The following is a 23,907-nucleotide window of genomic DNA, read 5'->3' on the forward strand; positions in this document are numbered from 1 at the left end:
CAAGAGTTGTGATCCAACAGTATACAGTACATGGCTCATACATATTATGTTTAAAAGTGTTGTACGCAGGTCACCATGTACTAGTTTAACTTAACTTGCGATTACTGAATTTTTATGATCACTTAATGGAAACAAAGTAGGAACATAGGATGTATAATGACAAATTTAAAATGTGGAAATAGCCATTCCTTTCTGTAGATGGCATCATTAACAGCAGAAGTGGCCAAAAGGTTCTTTATGGAGTAAAAAGTACAATACAGGCTATAACAGGACTGATCAGTGTGATAAAATCAAAGAAGCAATGAAGAAAAGGACAGAAAGTGGAGTGAGAACTCTTCCTTACAAGTTTAAATACTGAGCAACAAAAAGATTTTTACATTTTACATATGAAGCAATTAGATGACATTCTGGATAATTAAAGGGTCTGAACTCAGTTAAGCCAGTAGGTTACTTGTTGGAATGCTCGCATACAACATGAGGGTTTGCTGCCAATGTAATGGAGCTCAAGATAATTAGATACACATAATGATGAGTGCTTTAGTGAACTGAACTGCATTTTATTGAGATGTTCAGCACAATGTTGCACCCTAAATCACTAAAACATCCCGACTGTGGCTTAAAAAAAGTAAAATGATTTCATATTACCAAAGAAAAAAAATTACATTTCTGAATACTTGCCATCTTAAATCAAAGATCTAAAATATCCAATATTCAACACAATTGAGTACCTTTAATTCATTATTTTAACGTCCTTTGACTCACTTACTCCAATTCTTTTCTATCAGCTTGTGTGCACAGCCATAGCAGTTTTGACAACTCACAAATAGTCCTGTATAATAGGAGCACTAGGCATCAGCAGAGGGTTTACAGATAGGACTGTATGGAAAAAGATGCTTAATGCTGGAGTACAGCATCTAAATGATATGAGTATTAATTGATGTTTATAGTCTTTCTTTAAAATCTCTAAAGCAAAATCTCAACTGTTTCTAATAACTCAAAAAAAGTTTCCTATTTACCAATTTCATCCTGTAGAATTAAATGTTTCAAACAAAAAAATCTTAATTTGCTTAAATAAGTTATGAACATCCACTTAATACTGCCGCCTAAAGCTGAATGATAAACCAGTTGAGCTGGTATATTGGATTAAACTCTTCTTGCAGTATGGATAAAAGATAAAATAAGAAATACATTTATATATATATTTAAAAAAAAAAAAAGAACATAGTTTTACTGATTTACTAAAAATTAGTGGAAACCTTGCACATTTAAATGGGAAACATGCCCTTTCACAAAACACGCAAACCACTGCATGCAAAATGAAACTGAAAATCAGTTTATCTGTGCTGTCTAGAACTTGGTCTGGAGGGATGCCAAAGTTATGTCTAAGAGATGAGAGATATGGAGACCTGCAATTTCACCCTGCAGTTCCAAACCTCTGGTCCCCACACCTGGTCACGAGACTTTAACAGGTTTGAATTACATATCACAGGGCATTGCTCCACTGCCCTGAAATTGACATCCCAAAACATTCTTAACCCTTTAAAGAAACCTCTGGTTTGATACCCTTACCACACCACATCTAAAGTTTACTTTTCATAAAATATGCAAGAATCTAGACCAAATTAATATTACAACATTCTATTTATTACAGTACAAAACAAAATATAAAAGGTAAAATATTAAGTGCAGAAGCTATTTAACATACAATATACTTTAGCTTGTCCCCCAATTTAAATACTAGCTTAAAAAATGCAGTTAAAAGTAGAAGTAAACCATCCATCCATTTTCCAACCCGCTGAATCTGAACACAGGGTCACGGGGGTCTGCTGGAGCCAATCCCAGCCAACACAGGGCACAAGGCAGGAACCAATCCCGGGCAGGGTGCCAACCCACCGCAGGACACACACAAACACACCAAGCACACACTAGGGCCAATTTAGAATCACCAATCCACCTAACCGGAATGTCTTTGGACTGTGGAAGGAAACCAGAGCACCCGGAGGAAACCCACGCAGACACAGGGAGAACATGCAAACTCCACGCAGGGAGGACCAAGGAAGTGAACCCGGGTCATCAAAAATGTTGTAAGCATGCTGCCCTCAACAACTTGTGGTATGCTCTGTCCTCAATGTGCCATTTTATGTGTTCACCTTCCCAATGTCAAATGGATACTGGTAGTGTACTTCATATTCCAAGTTGTGCCAAAACATTGTGTTGCCATTTCAAGAAAGTTTATAGTTACTTTATACCTAATTGTAATAATCAGAGTGCCAACAGTTTTCCGGAATTGCCTATTATTTTCTTAATTATGTGTAGTGAAGAATTGTAAGAGATTATAAGTGTGACACTTTTTTGGAATTATATTCCAGTTATCTGCAGTACAGAAACACCAAATCACACTTGAGCAGCAATGTTTAATTATGTCAATGATATTGACAACAGATGATTTGTTGCGGTAAAATGGTATACAAATATGGTCAAGATTACTTTTAATTTCATAAAGAAGCCGCCTCAAAGTTGAAAAGGGTGTGCTTAAGAACAAAAAACCAAATTGAGGACTTGTCTTTGAATTCTCCAAAATAAAACAGGCTTTTACTCTTTGGTACAACGAACATTATCACCCAAAAAAACAAGATAATGATTCTTAGATAAATGATAGAAACACAAAATTGTATTTGTTCACCAGTTAATTGAGAAGGTCCCTCTGTACTTTTCGATTATTGTGACGCAAATTGGTGGGGCCGCCACCCTGGTTACTCGATTTTGGGATTTTAAATTATTAGACTGGCCTACCCCAACCAGAAATACTAACCTTAAAGTTAGTGGGGATGGAGCATAGTTACCTATAGGTCCCTAATGTTAATATCCCTTTTGGGTGCCTAATCTTAAAAACGATATGATTTGTGTCACAATAATAGAAAAGTACCGGACCCTCATATAGTTGCCCATTCTGACTTGCTCAAAATTTGGAAATATCTCTTAAATAAGAGACTATGAAAAGCTACTTTTCCTCTTTTATTGAAGGACATCACAATATTGCAGATACTTTTATTATTTATCATCAATAAAAGGAATTAACATAAAAGACAAGAAGACAAGAAGTGAAATAATTTTATAAGGAGCTTATTATGTTATAAAACTGATCACCCAATGACATATTTGTCAGCTCACCAAAGAAAATACTGTCTTACGATCCACTTAATCTGGACCTTTTTTTTTTCTTCTAATAACAAATGAGAGAATTGCCATTTAAAACACAGCAGATACCCTTCGGTTAAGAAAACACTTCATGAGTTTGCTGATGTGTGGCTGAGTTAGTTTGTTTTATTGTGAACATTCTCAAAACTATATTTTTTTATACTGAAATTCTTCTGTTTTATATATTGTGAATTTTGTTTAATGTGAATGTAATCATTGTATCTGTTGTATATAGTTCTTATTTGTCTGTTGTAGCAGGGGGGGGCTTTAATTAATGTAACACCCATAGGACGCACATGTGACGTACAGCAGGCTCCTGGCAAAAGCTGGAGGACGCTGTTGCAGGTAAGGTGCTTCTCAATGCTCTCCGTCTCTTGTATAAGCTGACAAGTTTTAAATGAGTGTTTTTCTGTCTGAAACTGAGTGGAAACATCACACCACGTGGTTGTTGATGTGTTTTGAGGGTCTGTTGTCACTTTTGGTCGGCAGAAGTGGATTTTAAAAGTGTTTGATTTAGCGGAGATCCAACCTCATTGGTATTTTGTTTGGCTTGCTACAGGAGACAGAGAGCGCCTGACGTTACATGTGCTGACTGTGCCCTTTACTGCTTGTCTTGTAGGTATGTTGCAACGTTAATTATTGTCCTTCATTGTTGCTGTTTATATTCAATTGTTAAATTTGTATTTATCGTATTTGTGTATATATGGTTAATTAAAAAAAAAAAAAAAGCTGGAGGACGCTTTTGCAGAAAAAAGTGGATGACGCTTTTGTAGAATAAACGGCAGAATTTGGGTATTGCTGTGTCTGTCTTCTTCCAAATCACCAGCAGCCATTCTAAAGCCGCTACAGATGCAAAAGATGCTTGTGTTTTCTGTAAAGGGGTTACATAATCAGTTGGCAGCTTTTTTTTTTACTGCATTTGCCATCTTTTTGGAGAGCTCTTGTCTTAGACTTTAATTAGTGGGGAAATCCCTCTCAAAGTTGCTACATATGATTACATTTTGAGGCAATCCTCCGAATACCGGTCCCAAATTATTTAACAACTCTTTTCCTATCGAGTGGACAATACTACACTGAAAGCCGCGAAAAAACATTTATTGCAATACAATAACATGTATTTCCAATATTTTGTATTAATTCCAGCACAACAGCTGCAACGTCTCTTAGTGGTGACGGTTCAACACGGAGCAACTAAATGTTGTAGTTATCGCTGAGCAAATGCATATAATTGCCGAAAAGATTGCGTGGTAATCCGTTACCACTAAGAGACGTTGCAGCTGTTGTGCTGGAATTAATACAAAATATTGGAAATACATGTTATTGTATTGCAATAAATGTTTTTTCGCGGCTTTCAGTGTAGTATTGTCCACTCGATAGGAAAAGAGTTGTTAAATAATTTGGGACCGGTATTCGGAGGATTGCCCATTTTGATAATGCCTTCTTTAGCTCAGATAGACACTACACAATGAATTATAATACTGTCTAAATGTTATTTAGATAGGATGAGGTCACTTAGAAAGATAAGATTATTTATGGTTTGTCGAGACTGACTTATTAAATAACTCAGCTATACTTCTAAGTTTGCGATGACACATCAAAACTATTCAACCTTAATTTAAATTGTACTTGTATCCCACATTCTTTTTTTTTTTGTATCCTGAATATAAAAGTCAGAACTTACAAATGTTTGTTATATATTCTAGAAATACGTAACCTAAACGATATGGTTCACACAAACTCATCTTGCTTAACTGGAAAAATCCAAATGCACCTCTTACAACTCGATGGGAAAATGAAATCTAACCTTTCAAAACTGAAATAAATTCATAGCTAAACAAATAACGTGTTTCTCCAATAAACTGTTTTGTTTTCATTCGATGGATTTTTTAACACAGTGGATGCTTTTTGACTGAACTTTCTGTAACCGCAGCTGTTTTACTCTCTTCAATAAAAATGCAAAAAAAAAAAAAATCAAAGCGTTATTTGTGCGCGAAGTCGTCTCCTTTTCAAGATCAAAAGGTTCAGCAATCTCACGAGGACCTTGATTAAAGGAACATACGGTACACCTTTAGTATTAAACACTGTGTCTGGGCGCTTCGAAGCTGAAACGGAAGTTAACAGCGTAACTTCAACTGAACTGCAGACAGGATAATATAGTAAATAATCATGCGCGACACTGAGAATTAAGTCGAGCAGAGCCTAAGATTCCACTTGCATGTGTTTTAAGTCCCGTAACACTGAATGAGAAAATCCAACATCCATAAAACCGCAAAACTCGGATCACCTTACCTCCTGTCTCTAAATAAAATGCTAAAACCTCTTTGCACCTCTTAAGCGAGCTAGAGAGAGATACACGAGGAGCGCGTCGACTTGTGTTCGTCGCCCTTGATGACGTCACATGACACGTAGCGTTGCCTGCCGTCAACGTGCACGCCCTCGTTCTGGTTTACATAAATCTGCGCGCCACCTCCTCCCTTTCTGTCTCTGTTTCTCTTTAAAAGGATGAAATAAAGACTAAGAAAAGTCATTTGTAAATTGACGTGGATGCAATAAAAGTATAATCTGCGCGAACATTTTATTTTACTTTAAAACAGGACGCTCGCTCTTGTAGTTTGTAATGATCCATGTCGTAAAATTAAGAAAGTGTTTAAAACCGAAAAAGTTCCATTCTTTATTCTAGTCTATAAAGTACATTTGCATAAAACATTCAATTTTATCATTAGTCTCTCTAGGTTCTCCAGAACATGATAGTTTTATTAAAAGTGAGCCCTGAAACAATCAACAAATAGAATAAACGGATACTGTCTTACACGAATGGCGGATTCTTTAAAATAAACGCAGCGTTATCTGTATGGCGTTTTCACGCTCTCCTTGTGTTGGTTTTAGGTTCTCTTAACATCCACTAACAACAGCAGGATAAGTTAACTAGCGATTTCAGACTTTGTGTGTGAAACATTTAGAAATGTTTTGCCATAGGAAAAACAGAAGCGCTTCTAACTGAAAGGTTTCGAGTCTTATTTCAGCACACGAATACTACACATTTTAAAGAAAGAGCAAGCTTACCATATTAAAGGAAAATAAAACAATCGCGCAGATTATAGTTTCATAGCGTCTACCTGACTTTTCAACATTTTTCAAACTTTGAATAGAATCCAGTATGGACCTTTGAGCAAATGCGCATAATAAGACTGCCGAGTGACGTCATGAAGGGCGACAAACTATGAAGTCGGCGCGTGCCTATCACATATGAGCACTTGGAACTACACGGTGGAATTTTGTTGAATGCGTTGGGTTTAAAAATGTACTACATCACCCAGAGGTAGCAGGTAAGTAATCTGAAGTTTGGGGCTTTCGCTTCATGAATGTGCGATTTTTCATTCGCTCAAGTCAGAGTTACACTTTAAGATTTCATTCTCTGACGAGGGCTTATTCGTGTCCTTAGACCGTCTTTATTTGTCAACGGCTCACTTCAATTCGTTGAGTCTGATTTCTACTTCAAGCAGCCTGTGATCGACACTAAAGTTAATTCCTTACCGTATATTCCTTCATTCAGCGGTTTCATGGAATCACCGGACTGTTTTGAGTTTAAGGAGGAGGAGGCGATTTCACAGTGAAACAGCCCTCTGGTGTCTGCATTTTTTAAATTTATTTAAGAGATTGCAATGCTTACATTAACATATTGAAGCCGTTGTGTCAAAAAGGCCAAAATACAGTATATTGTAATGTGCAGGCAGCCACTTGCTGACAATTGTCTGAAGGAATGAAGGGCGCTGGGAGGAGACGTTTCTGATTGTAAGGGTTAGGGTTATTTATATATATCTATATAGATAGATAGATAGATATACTATAGATATATAGATTATTTGACATTCAGAAAAGCACAATGTTATGATTTTTACATTTATAAGACATTTAGAAGTATTTGTTTTTGCTATAGATTTAAATGCTTAAATCTCTTTTGTTGATTTCATTATATTTTGCACTTTCGCTGTATAGTTTGCTCCTGGTCCTGGAGCATGAGTAGTGGGTTAAGGGGTAGAAGCACAGGGTGAAGTCAATGAGGAGTGAGGCGACTAATGATGACGGACAGTGATCACAATTGAAGTTGACAGATATGCAGGTGAAGCTGACATGGGACAGCTAACCAGGCTTTCTTAAGTGTTTGTGGTATTAGAGATGTACTCCATTACCCAAAAGAATGAAGCTAACAATAGTAATCCATTTGCATTGAACTTATAAGAGCAATTAACTCGAAGAAGCCATTACAGCCACAAATCTTCTTGTGCTTATTTACATAGGTTGCTACAATACAAGAGTGGTGGCTCTGAGGCTAGGGATCTGCACTGGCAATCGGAAGGTTGCCGGTTCGAATCCCGTAAATGCGAATAGGGACTCTGCTCTGTTGGGCCCTTCAGCAAGGTCCTTAACCTGCAATTGCTGAGCGCTTTGAGTAGTGAGAAAAGCGCTATATAAATGCAAAGAATTATTTATTATTATTTATAATTATTATTATTATTATTATTATGAAGTCTGCATGTTCTCCCAGTGTCTGGGTGCTCCTCTTTTCTTCCACAGACATATTGGATAGATAGATAGATAGATAGATAGATACTTTATTAATCCCAATGGGAAATTCATGTAAAGGCCCATGTGTATGTTCATGTTCATACTGTTCATCCTTCTCAGGACAGTGAGATACCTAAAAGAATAATGGCATGAGTGTGAATCCTTTGGGTCAGGAATGGCAAGCTCTGCGCAGTAACAGAGGTAGCATTTGGAGACAACCTTGAATCCGACCCCAAAAAGTGCTTAAAAAAAAAACAAAAATGTTCTTGCTATGCTGTTTGGAGCTATCTTATTGGGTATTTTACTAGACATGTACACAAAACAAGTTAATGCATGTTTTTTAAGGATTTGGGGAGGAAAATACTCTGAAATTTACGGAGCGTTTTATCATTATGAATTTTTCCACTTCATAAGTGCCATTTGACTTTTTAATAATGCAGAACTCCGTATTCCTCCCCAAAAAAGTTTTTTTTTCACCAACTCGATAAATTGAAATCTTGTGTTTACTACTGTGTGTTTATTGAATTCCTTGAATTTAATTATCTCAGGTTTCATTACAAGAACATCAAAGTGGCAGAAAACTGCCATTGTAGCATGCTATTGGTCCTACTCTTAACATAGTGCCTTAACAAAAATGTTTCAGTTATCCAAATTATCTTCTAAGTTTTTGATATTTAAAGCATAATTTGTTCCTTTCTGCTAAAATCTGAGATAAAATTCCAACTGTTCATGATGTGTACAGGTGTCTGATCTCTGCCTTTGTTGCATTTTTACTGTTTAGCTCTTTGATTTTTTGATGCTAATCAGTTCTTTTTCACCCTCAACTGTGATATTTACTTTATAAAGCAAATTATGGTGGCACCTGCTGTTAATGTTGCCATCCAGAAAAAGAATTTATTAATTTCACCTTGTAAATTTGCCTTAATATATCCCACACTGCTACGTTGTTTCCACTAAGTTACATCATAGAAATTCACAAAGTATATCTTAAACTAATGATTGAAGCAAATCTTGTGACCTGCCTTACAGCACTTTTAGTTTTAAACACAGTATATATAAGTCAAGTGCTGTATACTGTTGGGTCACATCTGCTTGTGGTAGTTATCCACATGGCTGTAGGACTTTAATAATAATAATAATACATTTTTTTATATAGCGCCTTTCCCATGCTCAAGGCACTTCACAGAATTTAAGAAGAACGGCAGGGTATACAGTATATAGCATTGTACAAACCGGATAAATAAATAAGAAGATTAAGGCAGTAAATTCAGAGAAAAAAACTTAACAGACAAGATAGTGTAGGATTAAGGCGATTTTTGCGAAAAGTGTTGTTTCACTCAATAGTTCTAAGTTTATTTTACACTTGATGAATTGATATGCAGAGTAATGAGTGACTGTCAACTTCCTATGGTGTGATTTCTGTAAACTGTCTGACATAATGTAAAATGTATCCGAGGGGGTGCTATAAAAAGAAACTGAAATATTATTTGTTCTGAATGGTTCATTGTTGATCAAATTGAATCATGTTCTTTTAACAGCAAGAAAAAGAAGCACTTGACAGTTACTTTAACATGAAGATGAATGTGAAAGAGGAGATGTGTGAAGCTGACATAAATGCCATGGAGATGATGACTGTATGTTTTAAGGAGGAGGACAGTGATTGGAAGTCTGCCCACCCTAACCAGAAGAGTCTCTGCATTAAGGATGAGGATTATGAATTGGTTACTGTGGACTTTAAAGAAGAAAATGGAGAGATGCCTGTCAGCGATGAAACACACAAACATAAAATTATGGAGCATGTGAAGCACAAAGTGAAGTCTGAATTATTGCAGTCTGACACAAAGATGACTGAGGGGATTTCATCTGTTATAACTCCAGAAGATCAGCTACCACCTACAAATCAGTCTGAAGAAAGTAAGTGTAAAATAAAGATAATCATTAGCTTTAGAGTCAGGAGTATGAGCCTGAAAGGGAGATACTTTTTATGTGAAAACTGTAAATGCAGTGAGGTTTAATATTAGTAGTGGTGGTCTTTTTTGATTAGTTAGACTTAGTATTGTTGATTATATCCCCTAAGGTGTCATTTTCAAGTGCATATACTGTATGTTCAAGAGAAATGCATTTTGTGAGCTTGTGAATGCATGTATATAACAGGAGGCCGAACTCTAACTTTTTTTTTTTAGTTTCACTTTTTGTCTAAAGGTCACCTCGATCCTTAAGTATTCATTTTTACTTTCACTCCCAACTATACAAAATAGGAGTGTAAGGTTAATTGGAAGATCAGGAGAGAGAGCATGCACATAAACTAGTGTAAAGTAGGTAAGTAGGAAGGCGATTCAGGGCAGCATTGTAATCCAGTGAGCTCCATATATACAGAGATGGAACAAAGGCTGTCCATCCGTAAATTGACCAAATAAATTAGCATTTCCTATCCTAAGAATACCAATGGCAATCCCAGATAACTAAAATGGTGTTCATCTTAAAGCCTCTTACAGGGATCTGTCTATAGACAGAGTGAACCAAGCTTTCATGTAACCATTTCTGCTTCTCAGGTGAAAGTGGATGTGACTGAGAATTTTCTGGACTGATTTTTTAAATATATCAGCTGAATGCAAGTAAGAGGTCATTTTGGCATTCTGCTTTCTGCTTCTCTTAAATAAACACTTTTCCTCTCCTCAGATACATTCATTCTTGTGCCATTTTAACAAGTTGGTGTTCAGTTAGTACAAAAGATTTATTACTGTCTACCAGGCATTTTTATCTTCTTGATGAAAGAAAAAAGCACACAGCATTTACACAAACAGATTGGAAGCAAAAACAATCTTCTAGCTATGCCAGGTTCTGTGAATTTAAACAATGGAATGAGCCAGTCCCATGCCACTGTTTTGTGGCACTGCCAATATGTGTTGTTTGAGGCACAGTCTTGCAGTTGTTAGTACTGCTCTCTCACAACTCAGATCACATTTTTGACTGCAATAATCAGTCCAGCATAGTTGGTAGATGCTTCTTAAAAGAACCATTATAATCCACTCAAAAATAGCTTAGTTCCTCCTGTATTTCATGAAGTTTGGCAACGTCTCTGAACTTTGAAACTGAGTTTCTGATACCACCAGACTTTGTGGGGTTCTTTCATCATTAGTCAGCACTATGAGTGCTGTATGCTCTGTTATTTTACTATGGTATGTAATGCAAACTTTGTTTTTTCCCTGAAAACTCAGTAAAAGGCCTGCTTGTGGTAGAAAGAAAGAAAGTAAGATGTTTAGTCATGGGCCTACAAAACCAAGAGGCAGCAGTGAAAATGAGTGTAAGATTGATTGAAAACTACAAATGGTAGGCAGATGCTTTATTCTGAATCAGGAGATGTGTTGATTTTATATGTCCTGGATGCAAAAAAAAAAAAAAAGTGTAAATCGCACAATAGCAAAGAATGCAGTTTGGAACAGGCTTTATATAAAGCCTTTACAAGTTTTCCTTTGGTTATTATTGTCTATAACATGGCAGTTAACAGAAGCAGTTAAAAGGTTTATAAGGAAGGAGAGTTCTATGGTGCTTGCAGTAATATGCAGTCCAACGTTTAATATTTGTTAGTTTATTATTTTTGTGACTCCTGCTTTGTGCTTCAAGTTATTTTACATTATATGTAATGAAAAAGAATTTTAGCATATTGGATTCTTGACAGGCAGCACGGTGGCGCAGTGGTAGCGCTGCTGCCTCACAGTTAGGAGACCCGGGTTCGCTTCCCAGGTCCTCCCTGCGTGGAGTTTGCATGTTCTCCCCGTGTCTGCATGGGTTTCCTCCGGGCGCTCTGGTTTCCTCCCACAGTACAAAAACATGCAGGTTAGGTGGATTGGCGATTCTAAATTGGCCCTAGTGTGTGCTTGGTGTGTGGGTGTGTTTGTGTGTGTCCTGCGGTGGGTTGGCACCCTGCCCGGGATTGGTTCCTGCCTTGTGCCCTGTGTTGTCTGGGATTGGCTCCAGCAGAGCCCCGTGACCCTGTGTTCGGATTCAGCGGGTTGGAAAATGGATGGATGGATGGATGGATTCTTGACAGTTCTTTTATAAAATCAGTAGTAAATCAGTTTAAAGGTGAGCCAGAATGGTGCTGGTGAAATGTTTAGTAGAGAGTGAGGTAGTAAAACCTGTGCTAAAATGCATGGTAAATGAGTGTATTTTGTAACAAAATAGACTCCAGTCAGTCACAAAGGTTTGGAGAAGCCACCCGTATAATATGTTCCTGGCTAAAGGTTTGCAGTGTTTATCAGAGTCCAAAACAGAACTGATCAAGTGGAGGTAAGATAGCGGTTTTAAAAGTTGGGAGAGGAAATGAGGTCATCCAGGCTGGGACCGGAAGTGACATCATCAGTGGCGCCGGGAACCTGATGGGGTTTCCCGAGAATGGTCTGCAAAAGACTAAGAGAGACAGTCATCACACTCTGCCACCCCCTGGTCTGGCATAGTATTACCGTTACTTTAGCTGCTTCGTAATCGCACGTGTGTGACATCTTTTAAACTGCCACATACTTAAGGGGTTAATGCACCCCTGAACACCAAATACTTTTTTGCTGCCCTTTTTAAGGAAATGTCACAATTCACCAAGAAAAAGTGAAATTTTAATGGAACACATTTATTTTCATGCAAATAGCATCACAATTACTGCAACACTGATCATTTTGCACATTGCCAATAAACTGTTAATCCCATGAAAAAAAGACTACTGCAACAATCTATTATTATATGTACAAGGTGCAACTGATGCCATTGATGAAATTCAGTAAATCACCAAGCCAACTACGCTTGAACTGGCTGCACACAAGCACACAGAGGCCAACGCTGACGCTTGCAGGCTATAGTCTAGTGCAGCAGCTGAATCCCTGGGATATGCTGCAGGGGGTGGCAGTTGCCATGAGCTGGCTGCTCAACAAGTGTACGGCACTGACTGATCAGCTCCAGCATGCTGGCAAATATGGGAACTGACTATAGTCAGTTGCGGCATTCAGCGAATATACGTTGCCGAATATACTCAGCCCAGGCATGCTGCCAAATTGGATTGGGAAATGACTATAGCCGGTTCTGGCGGTTTAAGGGTTAAGAAGCAGAAGCCTGTCTTGCTTTACTAATTACAATACATGACCGGTTTGGTGGTGGGTCAGTGATGGTCTGGCTAGACCACGGCACCTTGACTGCCATTAGGTATCGGGATGAAATCCTTGGACCCATTGTCAGACCCTATGCTGGTTCAGAGGGTCCTGGGTTCCTCCTGGTGCACGACAATGCCCGGCCTCATGTAGCGAGAGTATGCAGGCAGTTCCTAGCAGATGAAGGAATTGGTACCACTGACTGGCCCCCATGCTCGCCTGACCTAAATCCAATAGAACACCTCTGGGACATTATGTTTCGGTCCATCCGACACTGCCAGGTTGCACCTCAGACTGTCCAGGAGCTCAGTAATGCCCTGGTCCAGATCTGGGAGGAGATCCCCCAGGACACTCTCCATCATCTCATTAGGAGCATGCCCCAGCCCCCCACCAAATGCCGCCCCAGCCCCCCAACCACCACTGATGTTGTCAGGCATGCATACAAGCAAATGGAGGCCATATATACTACTGAGCACGATTCAGAGTTGCTGCATTGAAATTTCGGCAAAATGCACTAGCCTGCCGCATCATTTTTTCACTTTGATTTTTCTGAATGTCTTTATATTCAGCCCTCTGTAGGCTGATAATTTTAATTTCCATCAAACAGTGTGGCATCCTTTCGTTCCTAACAAATTACCCAGTCCATATCAGTATACTGTAGATATCCAGCATGATTATTTTTTCCATTTGAGATCTGATGTGTTTTCAAAGTGTTCCTTTAATTTTTTTGAGCAGTTTGTTTCTAAAACCACTGGGACTCTTCACCCTTTATTGCCTGTGTCCTTCATCAGCATCTCCACATACAACTCTCAGAACATTTCCTAATTACTTACTTCCAAACAGTCCTGTAGGACCTGATTACCTTTCATTCTCCCCCTTTTCCTGATATTTAATGCACTGTGTGGTGATGCACAGGCATTAACTCATAAGGGTGTGATCAGACTGACTAAAAGAGTTGCCGTTGCAGAACAGTTTGCTTCATTAACATCAATTGACAGCAAGTCTAAAGTTTTTATTTTATGTAGCTGAATGCAGAGTACATGTCACATAGACAGACAGTCTCCAGAAACTCCAGAATTTGTGTATATTCTGCTGGGCCAAAGGCACAGTAACTGGTCTCCTGGGCTGAGTTTCTGGTTATTACTCCTTTAAGATAAGGTGTATGCAGCAACTGTGCTTCTTTTTATGTAGGAACACATACATCATAAATTGAAAATAATTGCAATTTAAATCGCAAATGTTATATCTTTAAAAGATCATGTGTATAATTTGAACAAAACTTTATTTATTATTGTGAATGAAATGCAAAACTGAAGGTGTTTTGACACTGAAGCATTTTTGTGTTTTAGCACAGCCAACAAACAAATGCAGTCTTGTGAAAAAATAGGTACACCCCAAGATTTTTTTTCTTTTATAATATGAAAACATCTAAAGATTTGATGTTCATTTAAACAGTGTCTAGAGATAAAGGTGATATAAGAAATATCATGCCACAATTAGATAATAATTTTGTTTTCCAAAACCAGAACATTACTGTGGCATTCAATGGGCCATATTTAAATTTTGTAGTTCATTGTTTAATTTAAATAAACATAAAGTAATGTGCTACAGTCCTACATTTATAACTGCCTTAAATACCTAAAATTAGAATCAGGTGTAAATGGTTAGAACACAGGTGTCAAACTCTGGCCCGCGGGCCAAATTTGGCCCGCCGTGTAATTTCATTTGGCCCGTGGGGCAATATCAAATTAACATTAGAGCTGGCCCACCGGTATTATACAGCGGCGGTGTTGCTGTAACACCGCATTCACTGCGAATACTACAAATCCCATAATGCTCTGCGGTTGTTTTGGCGCGCCAGCTTTGTGTCAGTAGATTTCTAGCAAGCAGCGTTCTTTCCAGACGTGCTGCGGCCCAATACTACAACTCTAGGTGTCACTGTTTTACCCCTACCAAAAATGACGAAAAGGAAGGGAGAAAACAGAACTTTTCGGGACAGGTGGGAGACAGAATATATGTTTACGTATCTGAAAGACAGACCTGTTTGTCTCGTTTGTGGAGCCAACGTGTCGGTACCTAAGGAGTACAACCTTAGGCGACACTATGAAACGAAACATCAGGACATGTACAAGGACCTGGACACGACTCAAAGGAGCCAGAAAGTAGAGGAGATGAAGAGAGGGTTGGTTTCACAACAAAATATGTTCAAAAAAGCCACAGCACAAAACGAGGCTGCTGTAAAGGCGAGTTATATCGTGGCAGAAGAAATCGCCAAATCAACCCGATCCTTTAATGAGGGAGAATTTATTAAAAAGATAATGCTGAAAGTTTGTGACCAAGTGTGCCCAGAGAAAAAACAGGCCTTTTCAAACGTAAGCCTGAGCAGGAACACAATAGCAGAGCGCATATGTGATCTTGCCACCAATCTGCATGACCAGCTGATGGAAAAGGGGAAAGATTTTGTTTCTTTTTCCCTCGCTGTGGACGAGAGCACTGACGCGTCTGATACTGCGCAGCTGTCAGTCTTCATCCGCGGTGTCGACTCAAAAATGTGTGTTACGGAGGAGCTTTTGGGATTTAAATCCATGCATGGCACAACCACAGGGACGGACATTTTTGAGGAGGTTTGCAAATGTGTAACTGAAATAAACCTGCCGTGGGATAAACTCGTGGGATTAACCACTGATGGTGCGCCAGCGATGAGTGGTAAAAAGAATGGTCTGGTGGGCAGGATGCGTGAAAAGATGCGGGAAGAGAACTGTGCAGGTGAGCTATCGGTTTATCACTGCATTATACATCAAGAGTCACTGTGTGCTAAAGCCCTAAAGATGGAACATGTTATGACCACAGTAACACAAGTTGTTAACTTTATAAGAGCCAAAGGTCTGAATCACCGCGAGTTTAAGTCTTTTCTGGAAGAGTTTGGTTCGGAACACACAGACGTGCCGTATCACACAGAGGTGAGATGGTTAAGCCGCGGAAAAGTACTGAACAGATTTTTCGAGCTGCGTGAAGAAATATGTCAGTTTCTGCAAAGCAAAGGGAAGGACACAGCAGAACTCCAGGAGCAAAAGTTTATGTGTGAGCTGGCCTTTCTGTCTGACATCGCAAGCCATCTTGATGCGCTGAACCTGCAGCTACAGGGGCGGGGCCGCATCATCACCGAGATGTACTCGTCAGTGAAAGCTTTTAAAGCTAAACTCTGCCTGTGGGAGAATCAGCTGCTGCAAGGAAACCTTGGCCATTTCCCCTGTTGCCAAACCATAAATACGCAGATCTCTACCGCCGTGTGCGCACAGTTTGCTGAAAAACTCAGTGTACTCGGCGCTGAGTTTAACCGACGATTTGGCGACTTTGATGGTCAGAAATGGAGATTTGAACTGCTTAGTAATCCCTTCGCAGTCGATGTGGAAAAAGCACCAACTAACATTCAAATGGAGCTGATTGAACTCCAGTGTGATGACACGCTGAAGTCAAAGTATGATGCTGTTGGCGCCGCACAGTTTCCACAACACATCCCTGACACAATGCCTCAGCTCCGCACCCAAGCTGCTCAATTGCTCTCCATGTTCGGCAGCACTTACCTATGTGAGCAACTTTTCTCCTCAATGAAGATGACGAAAACATCTCACAGGGCACGTCTCACTGATGAACACCTTCGTTCGATAATGAAGGTTGCCTCAGCTCAAAGCCTGAGCCCCGACACTGATGAACTAGCATCCAAGAAAAGATGCCAGGTGTCTGGTTTGAACACACCATGTTAGATCAGTGTGTCGCAAACTGAACAGTAAAAAGGCCTGAATGATTGATTTATGTATTAGCCAGTGGAAAAAGTTAATGTTGATATTTAGCAAATTGAAAAGAGGCATTCATTTTTTATTTAAATGTTATTTAATATGCCATTGATGTTTCTTCGTTTGTTCTTTGACAGTTGATTTTGCACTATTAAGTTAAGTTAAGCTATAAGCATGGCTTGTTCCATATTCAGTGTTAAAGCAAATCAGTGTAGCAAACTGAGCAAAAACATTTTATTCATGCACTCTTCTCTTGCTACTTCAAGGCTTGAATGTTTGATTCATTCATTATTGTTATTTTGTTTTCAAATGTATTTATTAGCCTGTGGAAAAAAGTTTATTTTGATATTTACCTCAGAAGGCTGCAAATAGAAAAGAGGCATTCAATTTTTATATTTAAACATGAAACTCGGGTTTGCATGTCATTATAAAGTTATATAAGCCTTGCTTGTTCAATTTTCAACGCAAAACTTGTTTGGGTGCCTATTAAAAGGTAATTTTTTTCAACCTTGGCCCGCGGCTTTGTTCAGTTTTAAATTTTGGCCCACTCATTATTTGAGTTTGACACCCCTGGGTTAGAACATCATAAGAGAGGACTGTGGAAAAAACATTCTTATTTAAACGTCAGACATTTAGTTTGGGTTACTCTTTGTTAATGAAGTGTGTGTATAGAGCTCTCAGAGGCCTTCAGAAAGAAAGTTATATGTGCACTTGAGTTAAGGACAGGTTCTACAAAGATCTCCAAACAATTGTTGATCTTCCAGACAATGATTTTCAAGTAGACATTTTAAACAACAGTCAGCTTGTCTAGATCAGACTGCCCCACTATGTTCAGCCCTAAGTATCTAAGAACCTCAAAATGTCATCATGAAACTTACAGGTAGTAGCTCTTGCCACAGCTGAAGTTAAAGTGAATGAGTCTATCATTAGAAAGAGGTTGCACAAATTAGATTTATATGGTAGGTGTAACAGGAGAAAACAGAAAGAACATCAGGGCAAAACTAAAGTTTGCCCATGACCGCCTAGGCAAAGACCAGGGCCCTCGTGTATAACGCAGCGCGAGAATTCACACTCAAACATGGCATATCGACAAAAGTGGAAATGTGCATACGCACAAAAAAGTCCAGGGGCCTCATGCATAATGCCATGCGTAGAATTTGCACTATAACATGATGTAAGCACAAAAGCCGAAATGTGCTTACGCACAGAAAAATCCAGATGCATAAATCTGTGCATTCGCCAACTTCCACGTTCTTCCTCTCCATAAATCCCGGTCAGCGTGAAAAGTAACACACGTGCACGCGCCTGCTGTCCCGCCCCAACTCCTCCCAGAATTATGCCTCTTTGAATATGCAAATCAATATAAATAGCCCTTACGCTCAGTGTTCTGTGAAAAGGCAATGGCAAAAGTACGAGGAAAAATAGAAGAATTTCAGCGAATACCAAATGGAAGCAAAGAAAACGTACTATTTGTTGGTTTAAACAGTTATATAAGCAACGAAAGGAAGTTGATCGAGTGACAGCGTGTCGGAGAAACTCGAAAGCTCAAGTTCACAAAGTCGCACAGTGCCCAAAATTAAAAAGAAGTCACATATCAAAGTCGGCGTGAAAAGGCGACTCGTAGCCCACCGTCTGAGCGTCATATGAAAGCTTATTAGGGTACAGTGAAAAAAAAAGGCACACAATGTGAAAAAAGCACGAAATGTCAACTTTAATCTCGAAATTTCCACATTAATCATGTAGTTTATTTTGTCATTAAAGTAGAACATCATAAGCTTCATCTTAAAATCGTTTAATTTACTAGTTTCTCAAATCCCATCATAACTAAAGTAGCACGTTAAATGCTTTGTTGTGTGTTTGATCTTATATGTGCTCTATGTGCCTGAATCACTACGTGCTCTTCCTCCAACTAGACACAGAATCATTACATTCATAATATTACAGCTCTCTGAATAATGAAAATACTGAGAAATATACAGTACTGTGCAAAAGTTTTAGGCAGGTGTGAAAAAATGCTGTAAACAAAGAATGCTTTCAAAAATGGAAGTGTTAATCATTTATTTTCATCAATCAACAAAATGCAGTGAATGAACAAAAGAGAAATCTAAATCAAATCATTATTTGATGTTACCACCCTTTGCCTTCAAAACAGCATCAATTCTTCTAGGTACACTTGCACACAGTTTTTGAAGGAACTCGGCTGGTAGGTTGTTCCAAACATCTTGGAGAACTAACCACAGATCTTCTGTGGATGTAGGCTTCCTCACGTCCTTCTGTCTCTTAATGTAATCCCAGACACACTCAATGATTTTGAGATAAGGGCTCTGTGGGGGCCATACCATCACTTCCAGGACTTCTTGTTCTTCTTTACACTGAAGATAGTTCTTAATGACTTTGGCTGTATGTTTGGGGTCGTTGTCCTCCTGCAGAATAAATTTGGGGCCAATCATACGCCTCCCTGATGGTATTGCATGATGGATAAATATCTGCCTGTATTTCTCAGCATTGAGAACACCATTAATCCTGACCAAATCTCCAACTCCATTTGCAGAAATGCAGCCCCATACATTCAAGGAACCTCCAACGCTGTCCACTTTGGCTGATCATTTGGTGGTGCCACGATTGTGTGCTACATTATGCAGCACACTACATGTGACACACTTTCTGTGCACCATAGTGCAGCACATTAATAGAGTGGAAATGCTTTCTGTGTACATGCGCAAATTAATTCTCTGAAGGTGCCTTTATGGTGTAGCGTCGGCAACAAGCGCTACAACGAATCGATTCTCTGCTATTTATGTGGCTCTTTGAGGGGACTCACTATCCTTAAAAGGACTGCTTGCCTTTTGCCACATTAGTTAGAAACAGCACCTGCAACACTGCAGAGTTGCAATTTTATTGGTCCTCCTGCTATAGAGAGCCTATAGATGTAATACCAGCTCATTCTTTTTGTGATTCATCCCAGGCTGATGGAATTTGTTTTGCATCATGTACAATAGCAACGTGCGTGCAGTTGACTGCTCCAATTACATTTGGAAAACTGGACATTGCTGCGAATTGCGCTTTGATGTTTCCTAGTTCCACCACAGTGTTGAGAAATCTTATCTATCTGGATGACAAGCAGATAATACCATCCTATACAGCTGGAATAGTGCAAGTCAATAATGTTTGTGAAATACCTGATCAGTCAGCAAGTTTATGTTGAGAAGCTTCTGTGGCTAAAAACCCGAGAGTGGACAGAACTTGCAAAGGAGCAGGTAGATCACAATTCTTCAGAGTCTGCCTTTGTAAAGCTGTCGAGGCTGCCGTGAAAATCTGCATGGCTTTACAGCAAGTTTAATTTTTATACATGTCAAAGTGAGTGTGGAAATGGGCGTACACAACATTTTTGTGCATATGCACTGTTTATACATGATGCCTGAGGACATATGAAACAATGTGCTCTGCACAAATGTGGCGAGATAGTCTTGTTCGTCCACAGTTCCAGAAGATATGTTTGGGGAAACCAAAGACAGCATTTAAACAGAAGGATCTAATATCATCTGTAAAGTAATTGCAGAAATGTTATAGTTTGGGTCTGCTTTTTGCATGTGAGTGTGCTTTTCCCTATTATGTAATCCACTCTTGATTCCTCATTGTACCAGAAGGGGTTTAAATGATAATACGATACCATCTGTCAGAAGATTGAAGCTCAACCAACAGTGGACTTTACAATATGAAAATGACCCTAAACATACCAGTTAATCTACCAAGAAATGTCTGGTATATTCCAGAACCATCCATTTTTTTCTTTTCAAAGTGTGGATCTGAACCCCATTGAGATGCTGTGTTGTAATTTGAAACGGGCTGTGCACTCAAGACACCCCCTCAAACATTGCACAGCTGAAAATAAATTTTCCATGTGGGATATGGTAAAACATTCTCACAGTCAATGTCAGACTGCTAGGCAGTTACAGGAAATGCCCATTTGAAGGGATACCACCAGTTATTTGTGCCAAGGGTTGACTTACTTTTTCCACAACAGGAATGGTGTATCTGTTCATTTTTTTGTTGAATAAACTATTGCAAAGTCAAATTGTTTCCCCAGTTACATCACCTTGATTTACAAATATTGTTTAAATTAAGATAAAATTGTAATATATTAACATACATTAAAATGCAAAAAACTTCAATGAGGTGTACTTACTTGGCTTTTCTTTACTTTTTTACATATCTGTATATAGAGCAAATAAATTAATCTGTTTTTAGTTATGTGAATTGTATTAGTGGAATTAAAGTTTGATTTATAAAGACATGATTAAGTTCTTTGGTGTTGTAATATGAGATTTTGCATATAAGTTGATAAATATTTTGTATGTCTTCATTTGTAAGTTAGGCAAAGCAATTTAATATTAGTGTTACATCAGTGAGAAGCATTCATGTTTACAAGCAACCCCCCCCCCCCCCCCACCCAATCCCCAACCAGGACGGAGATGGAGTCTCTTTGAATCTTACGACAGGATTTGGGGGTAGTGCCTCAAACCAGTTTGGCGAGTGTTTCTCTGCTAAAGTCTCTCTCTCAACCCCGACACAAAGCCAGGCTGCCTAACTGCCAACATATGGTTTTGGGGGCAGGTGTGAAGGTGTTCCATTCCCCATTGGTCTTAAGTATGGCTGTTTGGAACTGGCTTGTATCAAAAGCCTTAAAGTACTATGATGCCCTATTGGCTCTAGGGGTTGGACAGAAAATCTATAACTTTGCTCACTCCCTCACTTTCTCTCTTACCAAATGATGAAGGAGCATCTCACACACCATGAACTGAAAAGGACAACACAATGAAGAGCACAGCTCGGCAGCCATATTGAGACAGGCATGAGGCCTGTTCTGAAGAATGCTGACCACCAATGATGCCGTAACTAGAGACATTTTTAAGTAACTAACAAGTCTGTGTGCCACCTGAACTACACATCACCATTTATCAGGTTGTATGGTTGCCAATATTCAAATGTACTTTTATATATATCACTAAAAATACATTGTTTAAATTGTAACTTAACTCCTGCTTGTCTTTTACTACACCTAATTGCCTGAGGTTATAGATGTAGAAGGGAAGGTGGGGAGAAGTTATAAAGTACAATACCTTATAAACAGTGGTAGGTCTGTGAGATTAAAGGCATTCTGACAAAGGCTACATATTGATAATACAAAAGTGTAAAGTAGAGCAATATATTACTCTACTAAGACAAAACAACTTGTTACAACTTTGGACTTCAAACCCTAAGATTATCGGTTCAAATCCTAATACTGACACTGTGTGACTGAGCATGTCACTTGACCAGCTTATGCTCCAATCAAAAAACAAAAAGAAATGTAACCAATTGTATCATAAATGTAAGTCGTCTTGGATAAAGGTGTCAGCCAGATAGGTAAATGTAAAATTAAATGGTTCCCTATTTTCATATCTCTTTCAGAAATGCTCATATTTACATAAACCTGTTGACCATTGTATTTTCACAGATTTTCCAGATAGTCACAGCTTCCACCAGTCTGCCTCTCCTCAAATATTTCTTCAGTGCAGACCACAACAGGCACCACATGAGGACAATGTGAAGAAATCAACATCTGGATCAGAGATTTTTACCCCAACTTCTCTGCAGTATAAATCTTCAACTGCTGTGCAACTAACAAGTAACGACACTATTAACAATCTACAAGGGGTGCACAGCACAAATAAAAATCTCTGCCAAGATATGAAGACTAATTTTAAACACAAATTTAGATATAACAATGGTCAATGGAGTCATACAGGACAGAAACTTTATAGCTGTCCTGACTGTGACAAACAGTTTTCAAAGAAGAGCAGCCTTCTGGTACACACAAGAACTCACACAGGAGAGAAGCCATACTGCTGTTCTGATTGTGGCAAACAATATTCATCAAAGAGGAGTCTTCTGGTACACACAACAATTCACACTGGAGAGAAGCCATATTGCTGTTCTGATTGTGGCACACAATTCTCATCAAAAAGGAGTCTTCAAACCCACATAAGAATTCACACAGGAGAAAAGCCCTATTGCTGTTCTGAATGTGGAAAACAAATTTCTTCAAAGAGAAGTCTTCTGGTACACACCCGAACTCACACTGGTGAGAAGCCATATTGCTGCTCTGAATGTGGAAAGAAATTTTCTTCTAAGTGCAGTCTTCAGACCCACATAAGGATTCACAATGGTGTGAAGCCTTACAGCTGTTCTGAATGTGGACGGCAATTTTCACGAATGAGCCATCTTCGAAGACACATAAGAATTCACACTGGGGAGAAGCCGTATTGCTGTTCTGAATGTGGGAAACAATTTGCAGACAGTAGCGGTATTCTAAAACACACAAGGATTCATACCAGTGGGAAGAGTGTGAGGACTACATACTACAATAATGGCAAACTTAATAGAATGAAAACAAATGTGGTACAGGAATGTGTTGTTGCTAAAGATGGAGGTTCACTCCTGTAATGACAGTGCTTAAAACAAACTTTGTGGAGAATTCACAAATGAAATGGTTTTACTGCTCCAAATGTAGCAAATCCTTTTCTACAAGGAGCCATTGCCAGAACCATGTAAGAATTCACATTGGAAAGAATCTGTATTGGTATTTATAATGTGGTGATTCTCTTGTTATGTATATACATTTTCACATTGAGCAAAATCATGATACATTTTCTGAATGAAGCAGAAAATCATGGCAGTGTGGTCGAAATTTAACATTTGAATAAAGAAACGTCGTCTAACAGGACAATTCAGTACTCGGGCAGGAGATTACTCCTCAGCAAAATACCTTGGAGGAAGCATTCTTCAAAAGCAGTCTGTTACAGCATGGTCAAAGAAACAAAGAATAGAGTTTAATTTTATAAACTGTTGAATTTACATACAGTGTCAGACAATGCATACAATTTACTGTGGTCGGTTCATTGGTTTAGACCCAAATGATTTATATAAAATAAAAGTCTATTATATTATATTCTGGTTCTTCTTATACCTTTTGAGATGAGCTACCACCCTTGAAATTTCTGTACATATAACAATTGTCCATTCTCGTTGTGTATAGGACATCTGCTGATTTCTTAGTCATTGCTTAGTCGACCTTCAGTGCATTTTCTATATTACATCAACCTTTCTTCTTGTACATTATTTACTTGACCATCTCGGTATTTTTCCTAAACTAATTCTTATATTTCAGTGTA

The 23,907-nt window shown here is 38.6% G+C and overlaps 1 protein-coding gene across 1 annotated transcript; it reads left to right on the top strand.

Annotated features, from left to right (window-relative positions):
* The first annotated feature begins 6,418 nt into the window (after positions 1-6,418).
* LOC114667816 (zinc finger protein OZF-like) lies at positions 6,419-23,627 on the top strand. The gene is made up of 3 exons (XM_028823303.2): positions 6,419-6,524; positions 9,303-9,678; positions 22,191-23,627. The coding sequence occupies exons 2-3, from the start codon at positions 9,336-9,338 to the stop codon at positions 23,177-23,179; spliced, it is 1,332 nt and encodes a 443-aa protein (XP_028679136.2). The 5' UTR covers positions 6,419-6,524; positions 9,303-9,335; the 3' UTR covers positions 23,180-23,627.
* The last annotated feature ends 280 nt before the right edge of the window (positions 23,628-23,907 follow it).

The sequence above is a fragment of the Erpetoichthys calabaricus genome, chromosome 1 (genome assembly GCF_900747795.2).
Source record: "Erpetoichthys calabaricus chromosome 1, fErpCal1.3, whole genome shotgun sequence".
Taxonomy (NCBI): domain Eukaryota; kingdom Metazoa; phylum Chordata; class Cladistia; order Polypteriformes; family Polypteridae; genus Erpetoichthys; species Erpetoichthys calabaricus.

Coding starts and splice junctions, on each gene's coding strand:
- LOC114667816 (XM_028823303.2), top strand. CDS start 9,336: ATGAAGATGAATGTGAAAGAGGAGATGTGTGAAGCTGACATAAATGCC. Junction 9,679..22,190: donor TACAAATCAGTCTGAAGAAA/GTAAGTGTAAAA, acceptor GTATTTTCACAG/ATTTTCCAGATAGTCACAGC.